Source organism: Danio aesculapii, chromosome 8 (assembly GCF_903798145.1).
Source record: "Danio aesculapii chromosome 8, fDanAes4.1, whole genome shotgun sequence".
In the NCBI taxonomy this organism is placed as follows: Eukaryota; Metazoa; Chordata; class Actinopteri; order Cypriniformes; family Danionidae; genus Danio; species Danio aesculapii.
In genome coordinates this window covers 45,306,649-45,322,237 of record NC_079442.1, presented here as the reverse complement: position 1 = coordinate 45,322,237, position 15,589 = coordinate 45,306,649, and the positions used below count along the sequence as shown (strand labels likewise).

Genomic DNA, 15,589 nt, shown 5'->3' with positions numbered 1-15,589 from the left:
AATTATGACTTGGCAAGTTGAAAGTATGAGATAAAAAGTCTAAATTATGACTTGGCTAGTTGAAAGTATGAGATAAAAAGTCTAAATTATGACTTAGCAAGTTGAAAGTATGAGATAAAAAGTCTAAATTATGACTTGGCAAGTTGAAAGTATGAGATAAAAAGTCTAAATTATGACTTGGCAAGTCGAAAGTATGAGATAAAAAGTCTAAATTATGACTTGGCAAGTTGAAAGTATGAGATAAAAAGTCTAAATTATGACTTGGCAAGTTGAAAGTATGAGATAAAAAGTCTAAATTATGACTTGGCAAGTTGAAAGTATGAGATAAAAAGTCTAAATTATGACTTGGCAAGTCGAAAGTATGAGATAAAAAGTCTAAATTATGACTTGGCAAGTCGAAAGTATGAGATAAAAAGTCTAAATTATGACTTAGTAAGTCGAAAGTATGAGATAAAAAGTCTAAATTATGACTTGGCAAGTCGAAAGTATGAGATAAAAAGTCTAAATTATGACTTGGCAAGTCGAAAGTATGAGATAAAAAGTCTAAATTATGACTTAGTAAGTCAAAAGTATGAGATAAAAAGTCTAAATTATGACTTAGCAAGTCGAAAGTATGAGATAAAAAGTCTAAATTATGACTTGGCAAGTCGAAAGTATGAGATAAAAAGTCTAAATTATGACTTGGCAAGTCGAAAGTATGAGATAAAAAGTCTAAATTATGACTTGGCAAGTCGAAAGTATGAGATAAAAAGTCTAAATTATGACTTAGTAAGTCGAAAGTATGAGATAAAAAGTCTAAATTATGACTTGGCAAGTCGAAAGTATGAGATAAAAAGTCTAAATTATGACTTGGCAAGTTGACATTTAAAGTGACTTAGCAAGTCAAAAGTATGAGATAAAAAGTCTAAATTATGACTTAGCAAGTCGAAAGTATGAGATAAAAAGTCTAAATTATGACTTGGCAAGTCGAAAGTATGAGATAAAAAGTCTAAATTATGACTTGGCAAGTCGAAAGTATGAGATAAAAAGTCTAAATTATGACTTAGCAAGTCGAAAGTATGAGATAAAAAGTCTAAATTATGACTTGGCAAGTCGAAAGTATGAGATAAAAAGTCTAAATTATGACTTGGCAAGTCGAAAGTATGAGATAAAAAGTCTAAATTATGACTTGGCAAGTCGAAAGTATGAGATAAAAAGTCTAAATTATGACTTGGCAAGTCGAAAGTATGAGATAAAAAGTCTAAATTATGACTTGGCAAGTCGAAAGTATGAGATAAAAAGTCTAAATTATGACTTAGTAAGTCGAAAGTATGAGATAAAAAGTCTAAATTATGACTTGGCAAGTCGAAAGTATGAGATAAAAAGTCTAAATTATGACTTGGCAAGTTGACATTTAAAGTGACTTAGCAAGTCAAAAGTATGAGATAAAAAGTCTAAATTATGACTTAGCAAGTCGAAAGTATGAGATAAAAAGTCTAAATTATGACTTGGCAAGTCGAAAGTATGAAATAAAAAGTCTAAATTATGACTTGGCAAGTCGAAAGTATGAGATAAAAAGTCTAAATTATGACTTGGCAAGTCGAAAGTATGAGATAAAAAGTTTAAATTATGACTTGGCAAGTCGAAAGTATGAGATAAAAAGTCTAAATTATGACTTAGCAAGTCGAAAGTATGAGATAAAAAGTCTAAATTATGACTTGGCAAGTCGAAAGTATGAGATAAAAAGTCTAAATTATGACTTGGCAAGTCGAAAGTATGAGATAAAAAGTCTAAATTATGACTTGGCAAGTCGAAAGTATGAGATAAAAAGTCTAAATTATGACTTGGCAAGTCGAAAGTATGAGATAAAAAGTCTAAATTATGACTTGGCAAGTCGAAAGTATGAGATAAAAAGTCTAAATTATGACTTAGTAAGTCGAAAGTATGAGATAAAAAGTCTAAATTATGACTTGGCAAGTCGAAAGTATGAGATAAAAAGTCTAAATTATGACTTGGCAAGTTGACATTTAAAGTGACTTAGCAAGTCAAAAGTATGAGATAAAAAGTCTAAATTATGACTTAGCAAGTCGAAAGTATGAGATAAAAAGTCTAAATTATGACTTGGCAAGTCGAAAGTATGAAATAAAAAGTCTAAATTATGACTTGGCAAGTCGAAAGTATGAGATAAAAAGTCTAAATTATGACTTGGCAAGTCGAAAGTATGAGATAAAAAGTTTAAATTATGACTTGGCAAGTCGAAAGTATGAGATAAAAAGTCTAAATTATGACTTGGCAAGTCGAAAGTATGAGATAAAAAGTCTAAATTATGACTTGGCAAGTCGAAAGTATGAGATAAAAAGTTTAAATTATGACTTGGCAAGTCGAAAGTATGAGATAAAAAGTCTAAATTATGACTTGGCAAGTCGAAAGTATGAGATAAAAAGTCTAAATTATGACTTAGTAAGTCGAAAGTATGAGATAAAAAGTCTAAATTATGACTTGGCAAGTCGAAAGTATGAGATAAAAAGTCTAAATTATGACTTGGCAAGTCGAAAGTATGAGATAAAAAGTCTAAATTATGACTTGGCAAGTTGAAAGTATGAGATAAAAAGTCTAAATTATGACTTGGCAAGTCGAAAGTATGAGATAAAAAGTCTAAATTATGACTTGGCAAGTCGAAAGTATGAGATAAAAAGTCTAAATTATGACTTAGTAAGTCGAAAGTATGAGATAAAAAGTCTAAATTATGACTTGGCAAGTTGACATTTAAAGTGACTTAGCAAGTCAAAAGTATGAGATAAAAAGTCTAAATTATGACTTAGCAAGTCGAAAGTATGAGATAAAAAGTCTAAATTATGACTTGGCAAGTCGAAAGTATGAAATAAAAAGTCTAAATTATGACTTAGTAAGTCGAAAGTATGAGATAAAAAGTCTAAATTATGACTTGGCAAGTCGAAAGTATGAGATAAAAAGTCTAAATTATGACTTGGCAAGTCGAAAGTATGAGATAAAAAGTTTAAATTATGACTTGGCAAGTCGAAAGTATGAGATAAAAAGTCTAAATTATGACTTAGTAAGTCGAAAGTATGAGATAAAAAGTCTAAATTATGACTTGGCAAGTCGAAAGTATGAGATAAAAAGTCTAAATTATGACTTGGCAAGTTGAAAGTATGAGATAAAAAGTCTAAATTATGACTTGGCAAGTTGAAAGTATGAGATAAAAAGTCTAAATTATGACTTGGCAAGTCGAAAGTATGAGATAAAAAGTCTAAATTATGACTTGGCAAGTCGAAAGTATGAGATAAAAAGTCTAAATTATGACTTAGTAAGTCGAAAGTATGAGATAAAAAGTCTAAATTATGACTTGGCAAGTCGAAAGTATGAGATAAAAAGTCTAAATTATGACTTGGCAAGTTGACATTTAAAGTGACTTAGCAAGTCAAAAGTATGAGATAAAAAGTCTAAATTATGACTTGGCAAGTTGAAAGTATGAGATAAAAAGTCTAAATTATGACTTGGCAAGTCGAAAGTATGAGATAAAAAGTCTAAATTATGACTTAGTAAGTCAAAAGTATGAGATAAAAAGTCTAAATTATGACTTAGCAAGTCGAAAGTATGAGATAAAAAGTCTAAATTATGACTTGGCAAGTCGAAAGTATGAGATAAAAAGTCTAAATTATGACTTGGCAAGTCGAAAGTATGAGATAAAAAGTCTAAATTATGACTTAGTAAGTCGAAAGTATGAGATAAAAAGTCTAAATTATGACTTGGCAAGTCGAAAGTATGAGATAAAAAGTCTAAATTATGACTTGGCAAGTTGACATTTAAAGTGACTTAGCAAGTCAAAAGTATGAGATAAAAAGTCTAAATTATGACTTAGCAAGTCGAAAGTATGAGATAAAAAGTCTAAATTATGACTTGGCAAGTCGAAAGTATGAGATAAAAAGTCTAAATTATGACTTAGTAAGTCGAAAGTATGAGATAAAAAGTCTAAATTATGACTTGGCAAGTCGAAAGTATGAGATAAAAAGTCTAAATTATGACTTGGCAAGTCGAAAGTATGAGATAAAAAGTTTAAATTATGACTTGGCAAGTCGAAAGTATGAGATAAAAAGTCTAAATTATGACTTAGTAAGTCGAAAGTATGAGATAAAAAGTCTAAATTATGACTTGGCAAGTCGAAAGTATGAGATAAAAAGTCTAAATTATGACTTGGCAAGTTGAAAGTATGAGATAAAAAGTCTAAATTATGACTTGGCTAGTTGAAAGTATGAGATAAAAAGTCTAAATTATGACTTAGCAAGTTGAAAGTATGAGATAAAAAGTCTAAATTATGACTTGGCAAGTTGAAAGTATGAGATAAAAAGTCTAAATTATGACTTGGCAAGTCGAAAGTATGAGATAAAAAGTCTAAATTATGACTTGGCAAGTTGAAAGTATGAGATAAAAAGTCTAAATTATGACTTGGCAAGTCGAAAGTATGAGATAAAAAGTCTAAATTATGACTTGGCAAGTCGAAAGTATGAGATAAAAAGTCTAAATTATGACTTAGTAAGTCGAAAGTATGAGATAAAAAGTCTAAATTATGACTTGGCAAGTCGAAAGTATGAGATAAAAAGTCTAAATTATGACTTGGCAAGTTGACATTTAAAGTGACTTAGCAAGTCAAAAGTATGAGATAAAAAGTCTAAATTATGACTTAGCAAGTCGAAAGTATGAGATAAAAAGTCTAAATTATGACTTGGCAAGTCGAAAGTATGAAATAAAAAGTCTAAATTATGACTTAGTAAGTCGAAAGTATGAGATAAAAAGTCTAAATTATGACTTGGCAAGTCGAAAGTATGAGATAAAAAGTCTAAATTATGACTTGGCAAGTCGAAAGTATGAGATAAAAAGTTTAAATTATGACTTGGCAAGTCGAAAGTATGAGATAAAAAGTCTAAATTATGACTTAGTAAGTCGAAAGTATGAGATAAAAAGTCTAAATTATGACTTGGCAAGTCGAAAGTATGAGATAAAAAGTCTAAATTATGACTTGGCAAGTTGAAAGTATGAGATAAAAAGTCTAAATTATGACTTGGCTAGTTGAAAGTATGAGATAAAAAGTCTAAATTATGACTTAGCAAGTTGAAAGTATGAGATAAAAAGTCTAAATTATGACTTGGCAAGTTGAAAGTATGAGATAAAAAGTCTAAATTATGACTTGGCAAGTCGAAAGTATGAGATAAAAAGTCTAAATTATGACTTGGCAAGTTGAAAGTATGAGATAAAAAGTCTAAATTATGACTTGGCAAGTTGAAAGTATGAGATAAAAAGTCTAAATTATGACTTGGCAAGTTGAAAGTATGAGATAAAAAGTCTAAATTATGACTTGGCAAGTCGAAAGTATGAGATAAAAAGTCTAAATTATGACTTGGCAAGTCGAAAGTATGAGATAAAAAGTCTAAATTATGACTTAGTAAGTCGAAAGTATGAGATAAAAAGTCTAAATTATGACTTGGCAAGTCGAAAGTATGAGATAAAAAGTCTAAATTATGACTTGGCAAGTCGAAAGTATGAGATAAAAAGTCTAAATTATGACTTAGTAAGTCAAAAGTATGAGATAAAAAGTCTAAATTATGACTTAGCAAGTCGAAAGTATGAGATAAAAAGTCTAAATTATGACTTGGCAAGTCGAAAGTATGAGATAAAAAGTCTAAATTATGACTTGGCAAGTCGAAAGTATGAGATAAAAAGTCTAAATTATGACTTGGCAAGTCGAAAGTATGAGATAAAAAGTCTAAATTATGACTTAGTAAGTCGAAAGTATGAGATAAAAAGTCTAAATTATGACTTGGCAAGTCGAAAGTATGAGATAAAAAGTCTAAATTATGACTTGGCAAGTTGACATTTAAAGTGACTTAGCAAGTCAAAAGTATGAGATAAAAAGTCTAAATTATGACTTAGCAAGTCGAAAGTATGAGATAAAAAGTCTAAATTATGACTTGGCAAGTCGAAAGTATGAGATAAAAAGTCTAAATTATGACTTGGCAAGTCGAAAGTATGAGATAAAAAGTCTAAATTATGACTTAGCAAGTCGAAAGTATGAGATAAAAAGTCTAAATTATGACTTGGCAAGTCGAAAGTATGAGATAAAAAGTCTAAATTATGACTTGGCAAGTCGAAAGTATGAGATAAAAAGTCTAAATTATGACTTGGCAAGTCGAAAGTATGAGATAAAAAGTCTAAATTATGACTTGGCAAGTCGAAAGTATGAGATAAAAAGTCTAAATTATGACTTGGCAAGTCGAAAGTATGAGATAAAAAGTCTAAATTATGACTTAGTAAGTCGAAAGTATGAGATAAAAAGTCTAAATTATGACTTGGCAAGTCGAAAGTATGAGATAAAAAGTCTAAATTATGACTTGGCAAGTTGACATTTAAAGTGACTTAGCAAGTCAAAAGTATGAGATAAAAAGTCTAAATTATGACTTAGCAAGTCGAAAGTATGAGATAAAAAGTCTAAATTATGACTTGGCAAGTCGAAAGTATGAAATAAAAAGTCTAAATTATGACTTGGCAAGTCGAAAGTATGAGATAAAAAGTCTAAATTATGACTTGGCAAGTCGAAAGTATGAGATAAAAAGTTTAAATTATGACTTGGCAAGTCGAAAGTATGAGATAAAAAGTCTAAATTATGACTTAGCAAGTCGAAAGTATGAGATAAAAAGTCTAAATTATGACTTGGCAAGTCGAAAGTATGAGATAAAAAGTCTAAATTATGACTTGGCAAGTCGAAAGTATGAGATAAAAAGTCTAAATTATGACTTGGCAAGTCGAAAGTATGAGATAAAAAGTCTAAATTATGACTTGGCAAGTCGAAAGTATGAGATAAAAAGTCTAAATTATGACTTGGCAAGTCGAAAGTATGAGATAAAAAGTCTAAATTATGACTTAGTAAGTCGAAAGTATGAGATAAAAAGTCTAAATTATGACTTGGCAAGTCGAAAGTATGAGATAAAAAGTCTAAATTATGACTTGGCAAGTTGACATTTAAAGTGACTTAGCAAGTCAAAAGTATGAGATAAAAAGTCTAAATTATGACTTAGCAAGTCGAAAGTATGAGATAAAAAGTCTAAATTATGACTTGGCAAGTCGAAAGTATGAAATAAAAAGTCTAAATTATGACTTGGCAAGTCGAAAGTATGAGATAAAAAGTCTAAATTATGACTTGGCAAGTCGAAAGTATGAGATAAAAAGTTTAAATTATGACTTGGCAAGTCGAAAGTATGAGATAAAAAGTCTAAATTATGACTTGGCAAGTTGAAAGTATGAGATAAAAAGTCTAAATTATGACTTGGCAAGTCGAAAGTATGAGATAAAAAGTCTAAATTATGACTTGGCAAGTTGAAAGTATGAGATAAAAAGTCTAAATTATGACTTGCTAACATCTCATAATAATGAGAAACTTTCTCATAATAGTGACTTATTTTCTAGTAATAATGACTTTGTCAAAATAACAAGACACTTTCTCATTATTTCGACTTACTCTGCCGTTACTCTGTCACCCATATCACTTTGATTAAACGAAATAAAAAAATGGATATTAGTTGTTTGCATATATATGTCACTTTTTGAATACTTTGAGGTTTAACAGCTGCTTTGCTTTGACACTAATCGCCAGCAGTGTTTACAATATTGATAAAAATGTAGGGCACATGCAAAGTAAGGGCAATATATTTACTATGAACGTGATGTTTTCATCAAATGTAATAGTTGGTCATTATTTCAACATTTTAATTTTTATATTACGTCTTCATTTTAGACTTTGGTATCTCGTACTTTCGACATGCTTAAATTATAATTTTGACTTTTAAGGCATGATTTTTGTTTTCTTACCTGGCAGAAATGGGCTTCCATAGTAATGTAGTAGTAATGCTGTAGGATAAGCTATTTTGAATAAGTGACTTTTGGGTTTAGCTTTAAAGTTGCGTATGTTAGCTACCAATGAATCGCAGAACGTCCTCAAGCTCATTGTGAAGAGGTTTTTTCAGACGCTCAGGATATTATTAGCTCAGAACATCCTTCCTGAAGTTCAGCCTGTTAGCAGAGTTGACTTCTCTTGTCCACTGAACACACATACAAAACAGAGCCTGCAGTGTTTCTCAACCCAGCAGCAAAGCTTGATGGTAATATCATCATTCTTTGTCTCTTATATCTACAACAATAATGCCACTGGATTGATTGAGCTGTTTGTTCCACTAGACCAGGGGTTCTCACCCTTTTTACTTCAGCGCCCACTTCTTTTACCGATCAATTTTTGAAGCCCCACCTAAAATGTTTGTATGAAATGCTCATTTAAACATTTATTTATTGACATGCCAAAAGGTGGGCTAATAATTCTGACTTCAACTGTATGTATGCATGTATGTGTGTGTGTATATATATATATATATATATATATATATATATATATATATATATATATATATATATATATATATATATATATATATATATATATATATATGTATATATAGAATAAGAGAGAGAGACTTATTTGTTTTATTTTGGCCAGAATAAAAGCAGTTTTTTATTTATTTTTTAATATTATTAGCCCCTTTTAGCTATTTTTTTTTCGATACAGAATACAGATGCAGAACCATCGTTGTACAATAACTTGCCTAATTACCCTAACCTGCCTAGTTACCCTAATTAACCTAGTTAAGGCTTTAAATGTCACTTTAAAATATCTAGTCAAGTATTATTTACTGTCATCATGGCAAAGATAAAATAAATCAGTTATTAGAAATGAGTTATTAAAGTTATTGTGCTGAAAGAAAAAAAATCTCTCCGTTAAACAAAAATTAGGGGAAAAAATTTATAAAAAATAACCACTGAGCGACCGTGTCACCACCCAACTTATAAAATTACACTGAAATTGTGACTTGATGTAATTTAATAATGTTAATTTTTATGACCAAAACAAGACATTTTTATTTAGTTTTTATTTGGATGTCAGACCAATGTTAAAACAAAACGCGTTACAAGAACAGAGCATTTGGATCTGGAGCTGCTTCACCCTGGATTTGAACCCATTATATCAGCATGCTAGTCAGGAACTCTTACCGCTTCACTAAATAATTGAAACCTCAATTCTATGATGTGGAATTTGTGTTGATGTTTATTTGCTGAAGCTGTTCCAGAGCAATAAATAAAAAATGACCACTAGGAGTCACTGTAGAGACTGGTTTCGACCAAGCGGCAATCTCCCGCTCTCCCTCGGGAAGCCAATATGGATGTAACTGAAACTGCAATTCATCAAAATTCCGCTAGTCCTGGCTCCATAACAGAGCAAATTGCAATTGAGCCCACTGTTAGAATGGCCAACTTTACAGCAGAAAAAAAGGTGTTTACAGCCTGGTACAAAGAACGATTTTGGTTCATATAGCTATTATTACCCTCCATGACAACTGTGAGGGGGGTGAATTTTCCTTTATATAAGGTTATATTAAGTTTGCATAATTAAGGGCGTGGCCACTTGAGTGACAGCTAGGTCTCGCTGGTCGCCGTCACTTCACCTCAGCTGAATCCGGCAGATTAGCCACTGATCTCGGCATATTCATCGTATTTTTGTTTTGTTTTATTTGGCTTTACACAGTTAGCTGCCTTTTGGACTTATTTCTTACAATTATCAGATGATATGGGATGCTGTGTGCACTTAATTGTGCTCACAAACCGTTCACGTGGCCTCCGTTTCCCATGTGAGTAAAGTTATATACTTATATACCATCTCTATAAATGTATTTGTTTTATTTAAGATCATTTATCATTAATATTTTTCTTTAGAGCCGTAAAGCACTCCAGAATGTGACAGATTGATTAGCTGTAGGCTCTAGAACAGTCATCTGAAATGTTGTCATAAAGTGTTATGCCTGGATTTCATCAATAGTCTTGCATTTACTAACACACACTATATCTGAAGTGTTTGGAAGTAATTCGCGTTTTCCTCCTGTAGAAAAACGTCATGAGAACAATGCTTAGTGGCTCAATGTATTACTACAGTGTTTTTAAAAGTCTAAACGCTTTATTGATATAGTGTACAGCCAAGCACATGTGGTCAGAACACAAACGAGTCACAGGTAATAAAGTATCAAGCGTTTCTCTCAAAGTAAAGTCTGTCTGCCAGGTCTAAGCAAAGTGCCAGCAGGTGTCTGGAGCTCCGCTCACTCTCCGCCTCTTTGCCCTTGTTTGGTATCCCGTCGTGGGTGCGATGATGCGCGAACAAAATGGCGACGGTTGGCCGCGCCTACTTGTAGCTTCTTTTGCAGTGTTCAGAAACCTATGGGTGACGTCACGGATACTACGTCCATATATTTTACAGTCTATGGTTTCGACACATTTGCTTCAACTGTTTCAGTGTTGCATGAAGCCTTGCTCTGGTAAACCAAACAGAACTCATTTTCAGATATCAGGATTTTTTGTGCATTAAAGGGTACAATTGCACAAACATGATTTCTAGAAATGAGTAAAACTGGAGCTTTTTATTAATTTTCAGAAAAATTATGTTTTAAATTTAATATTGAAGAGCTCAACTGCAAATCTATGACATCAGACGAGTCAATCAACCCAGATTATTATTACAGTTGTGCACAGACAATGGTAATTGCTTTGGTTATTTAGCTCATGTTAATTATATTGCAGGTCAACTGCTTTTAATTACTTTTTGTTGATGTAATTTGTGCTGCTGCTTCACTACTTTACAGTGTATATTTGATCTGGATTCACAAATGTCCTCCAGAGAGAGCTGGACTATTAATCCACTTCCACTGAAAACAGGCCACCTTCACGTTTGCATGCTGTTGTGTCCTTGAGTTTGCATGAATATACTTTGACCGATAGCTTGTGTGTGTGTGTGTGTGTGGGGCTCTAGTCACTTTATTGTGGGCTGTAAATGTCCCAGTAATGTAATAAATCAGTCATTTTTGATCTTGTGGGGGCATTTCTTTTGGTCCCCATAAGGTAAACCACTCATTAATCATCCAGAATGAAGTGCTGAAAATATAAATGGGGATAATGTGTTGCATTTATGGGTAGAGCTGGGGGGAGAGGACTAAATATGGGTACAAATGAGCAGTAAAAATAAATCCTTACATTTATTTGTACATTTTTGAAGAAAATATATGTGTGTAGTTTGACGTCTGCTGTTTGAGAAAATATAAGGGCTCTCTAAATTGATCAATTCTTTAACTTATGTTTTTTTTTTTACTAAACTGTAACATAAAATGTCCAATGGTGTGATATATAGTTGCAAATATTAAGAAAAGCAACTCTTAATAACACAAATAGCCTGAAAGCAATTCATCTGCATCATTGGACTCATATCTTTATATAGTGCTACTTATTTTATATCAAATTATGAATAATATTTGTTTTCCCTCAATGCTTGTCTGACATTTGCGTGACAATTTTATGGTGGCTCAAAAAAGGTTTAATATGCAGGGCTTGACAATGAGGACTGCCTGATGGCCCGGGGCCAGTGTGCAAGACGCTTGGGACAGTAGACAGGATAGTTACTGCCTTGTTACTAAAGTTTCATTTGGCTGCGACTCTGTTTTTGCATGCAATTGACAGTCTTTCACACAACCTGTCTGATTTGCAGAAGTAGCGCAGTTCATTTGGCATATGTGAATTCCGCAATAGCGCTCGGATCTGTGCCAAATCAATCGGCCTTAGATTGCCTGAATGAGGTGGTCTCGGCTTGATTGAAATGAACTCTAGAGCAGATCGATTGTAGTGAAAAAGCAAAATGAACCAGACTATATATATCAGTGTTTTACGGTTGTGTAATAGCTATATATACGGCTGTATTTCAGCATGCGTTCACTTTCATATTCAACATAAAAGCACACATTTACCAGTAGGAATGACATCCCACCCGACTCATCTTCTCTCTTCATATAGCCGCCTATATGCTGAAATATTCCCGAGAGCTGTTTATCCATTAGGAAAATTGACCAAAATTACCATCTGATCATTTTTCCATATTTGAATCTTATAATATTTTGTGTTAGGCCTATTGTTCTGTTCATTTCTGCACTGACACCTCAAAAGAAAGATCAGCATTGATCTGCTTCATGATCAGACTGCAGTCTCACTTCATCTGTTATTTCTCTATAATTTAAGCCTATAATGCAGAGTTCTAGCCAAGGTTTTTTATTTTTAATAGATTGATTCAATATTGATTTTTACAAAACTTGACAACTGAAATGAGGCTGTATGAGAAAGTCTGACCTCTCTGATTTATATTTGGTGACTATCTGTGGGTGTCAAAATTAAAGTGTGTATATATATATATATATATATATATATATATATATATTTTTTTTTTTTTCAAATTTAGTTTCATCGTAATTTTACGGTTTTTTTAATTGCCTGTTGTGTTTACAGAAAAGTTGTGCTGAGATGCTGAAATAGCTATTAACTCGTTTTTTTTTGTGGGGCGAGTGAACGTTTTGGCAGGGCAAGTAAAAATGTGAACCACTGGCCTGATTGGGCTAGTAGACAAAAACCTTAGCGTTGAACCCTGTGTGTAAAAGATTCTGAGGCAAAAACTTTACATGTGCAGGTCATGGGCTTCAGTCACATGTCTAAGTTGTCTGTGGAATTGCCCATATAAAATGAGCACAGTGTCACACCAGAGGATGCGGATTTTAGTGACAAAATGGAAAGAGTTCCTGTTTTTATAGATATATAAAAAAAAAGATTGCCATTTACTAAAATAGCCACTTTTAAAATTAGGCCTGAGGTATTTATTAATGATTTTCTTTGTGTTTGTAGGTGAGCTGCGACACATCGCTAACCTGAAGCCGTGGGGTTTGTTCGAGGTGCTGCTGGAGAAATACGAGTGGCCTCTGGATCAGGCGGCTCAGTTCAGTGATTTCCTGCTCACCATGCTGGAGTTCATCCCGGAGAAGCGAGCCACGGCCGCCCAGTGTCTGCAACACCCCTGGATCAACTCCTAACAACCTACGGGACATTCAGTATCCTGAGCACACACTTAGCTAGAACCTCAAACCTGTGTCGTTCTTTGTTTTTATATATATATATATATATCTATCTATATATTTAAAGAAGCTCTGACCTCTGGAGATATGATTATGTCTGTAGTCTGTCGCGTTTTCATTGTATGGTCATTTAATGTGTAGAGGGTCACATATTTCTATGTTAAAATAGTGCCTTGACATACTGTCTGCAAAACATGAAGACAGGGAAGAAAAAGAAGGAAAAAAAAGTCCCTCACCTTTTTATATTTGTCTGCGAATTTGTGTGAGGAATGCTTGTTTGTGAACATACAGAAGACTGTATGAATACTTGACTGACTCAATAAAGACTTGAGAGCTTAAAAGAATAAAGGATCACTTTCAAACACAATGATGTGGTGTATTTTTTTTGTATATAATTATTACTTTTTTGTTTCCATATACAGTTCTAGAAAAGACCACTGTATTATCAGTTATGATATATATATATATATATATATATATATATTAGGGATGTAATGAGACCTCAGGCTATGAGTTCTTGCAACACTAAATTGCAACACGATTTCTTATCGAGGTGAAAAGTTGTCTTGTGATAATGAGTGAGAATGAATTTAGCACTGAAGACAGGATTGGATTTGAACCGCACATAAAGTGCAATGCACACCTGACAGGCTGGACTCGGAGTTGCACGTCACTCATTTGCTTTTATCCGAGTCCAAAAGCAGAGGCTGCTACAACTGCAGCCACATACACACGCACACTAACCACGGCTCATAACAAGCGATGGAATAGCACTTTAGATATGTTTAAAGCCATAATCATCATAATCACTAATAAAATTAAGACACAGTCAGTTTTCATATTTCAGTCGCATTATTGAAGTGTAGTCGACATGTAAACAATGTAATCAAACTATTACCGTTGTGTAGGTCTTTAAGCGACAATGACGATGAACGTGAAACTGCTACAAAATTTAAAACCAAAAATTACATTACATACCTTTTTTTTTAAGTTCAATTTGTGTGAAGGAGTCCAATTCTCGGATGCCCCTCCAGCTGCAACCCAGTACTGGGAAACACCCATACACTTTCACATACATACACTACGACCAATTTAGTTTATTCAATTCACCTATACAAGTCTTTGGACTTGTGGAGGAAACCAGAGCACCCGGATGAAACCCACGCCAACATGAGGAGAACATGCAAACTCCACACAGAAATGCCAACTGATCCAGTGGGGCTTGAACCAGCAACTTTCTTGCTGCGAGACGATCGTGCTGCCCAATTTTCCATTCATATATTAGCAAAATATTTAGCAGCGTTTGCATGTCCTTTACTGTATATAATTAAAATAGAAGTTAAATAACATTCATTACAAGTTGATTTTTAAAAAAAAAGCATCTGAAGAGTTTCGCAATTTGTGATTTTTTTCAGTTGAATAAATTGTCCATTCATATATTTCATCATTGAAGATTTCTTTAAAATACTGTAAAATTCTTGTCTCATTGAGTAAGACTACACCCTAATATATATACATATATATATAAATATATATATATTAGGGTGTAGTCTTACTCAATGAGACAAGAATTTTACAGTATTTTAAAGAAATCTTCAATGATGAAATATATGAATGGACAATTTATTCAACTGAAAAAAATCACAAATTGCGAAACTCTTCAGATGCTTTTTTTTTAAATGAACTTGTAATGAATGTTATTTAACTTCTATTTTAATATATATATATATAAATATATATATATATATAAATATATATATATATATATATATATATATATAAATATATATATATATATAAATATATATATATATATAAATATATAAATATATATATATATATATAAATATATATATATATATATAAATATATAAATATATATATAAATATATAAATATATATATATATATATAAATATATATATATATATATAAATATATATATATATATAAATATATATATATATATAAATATATATATATATATATATATAAATATATATATATATAAATATATAAATATATAAATATATATATATATATATATATATATATATATATATATATATATATATATAAATTATTTATTTTATTTATAAACTGAATGATGTCCATATACAGCTCTGGGGGGGAAAATAATAATGCGAGACCCTTATCAGTTCTGGTAGACAATATCTTCTATTGATCTATTATACTAATCTATTCCTACTAATCCTTCATAATTTAATACACAACAAATAAAAACTACTTTCAAAAACTCCAAAAATGTAAGTACTATAAAAACAATATAATATTTCACCATAACATGTGATGAAGTATTTTTATAAACTACTGATAACCTGCTAAAATCTTAAAATAACAATATTGAGTTATGGGGAAACGTTTGAGTGAAACTATTTCAGTTTTCTTCTATTACACTGATGCTATTTCTCCCGTATTTAAAGCATTTTGTTGCATAACGTAAATCAAATGGTGTAATTATTTTAGACAACACAATATCAGTGTTTTAACTTGAGAAAAAAAGCTATATTTCCTGAAATAACCCTGATCTTCAATTGCAACAAA

The 15,589-nt window shown here is 31.6% G+C and overlaps 1 protein-coding gene across 1 annotated transcript in view; it reads left to right on the top strand.

Annotated features, from left to right (window-relative positions):
• Positions 1–13,392, top strand: part of srpk3 (SRSF protein kinase 3) — a 55,491-nt gene extending 42,099 nt beyond the window's left edge. Inside the window, exon 16 of the mRNA XM_056464054.1 lies at positions 12,799–13,392. Within this exon, the coding sequence (XP_056320029.1) occupies positions 12,799–12,983 (185 nt within the window). The 3' untranslated portion in view covers positions 12,984–13,392. The remainder of the gene's footprint in view (positions 1–12,798) is intronic.
• The last annotated feature ends 2,197 nt before the right edge of the window (positions 13,393–15,589 follow it).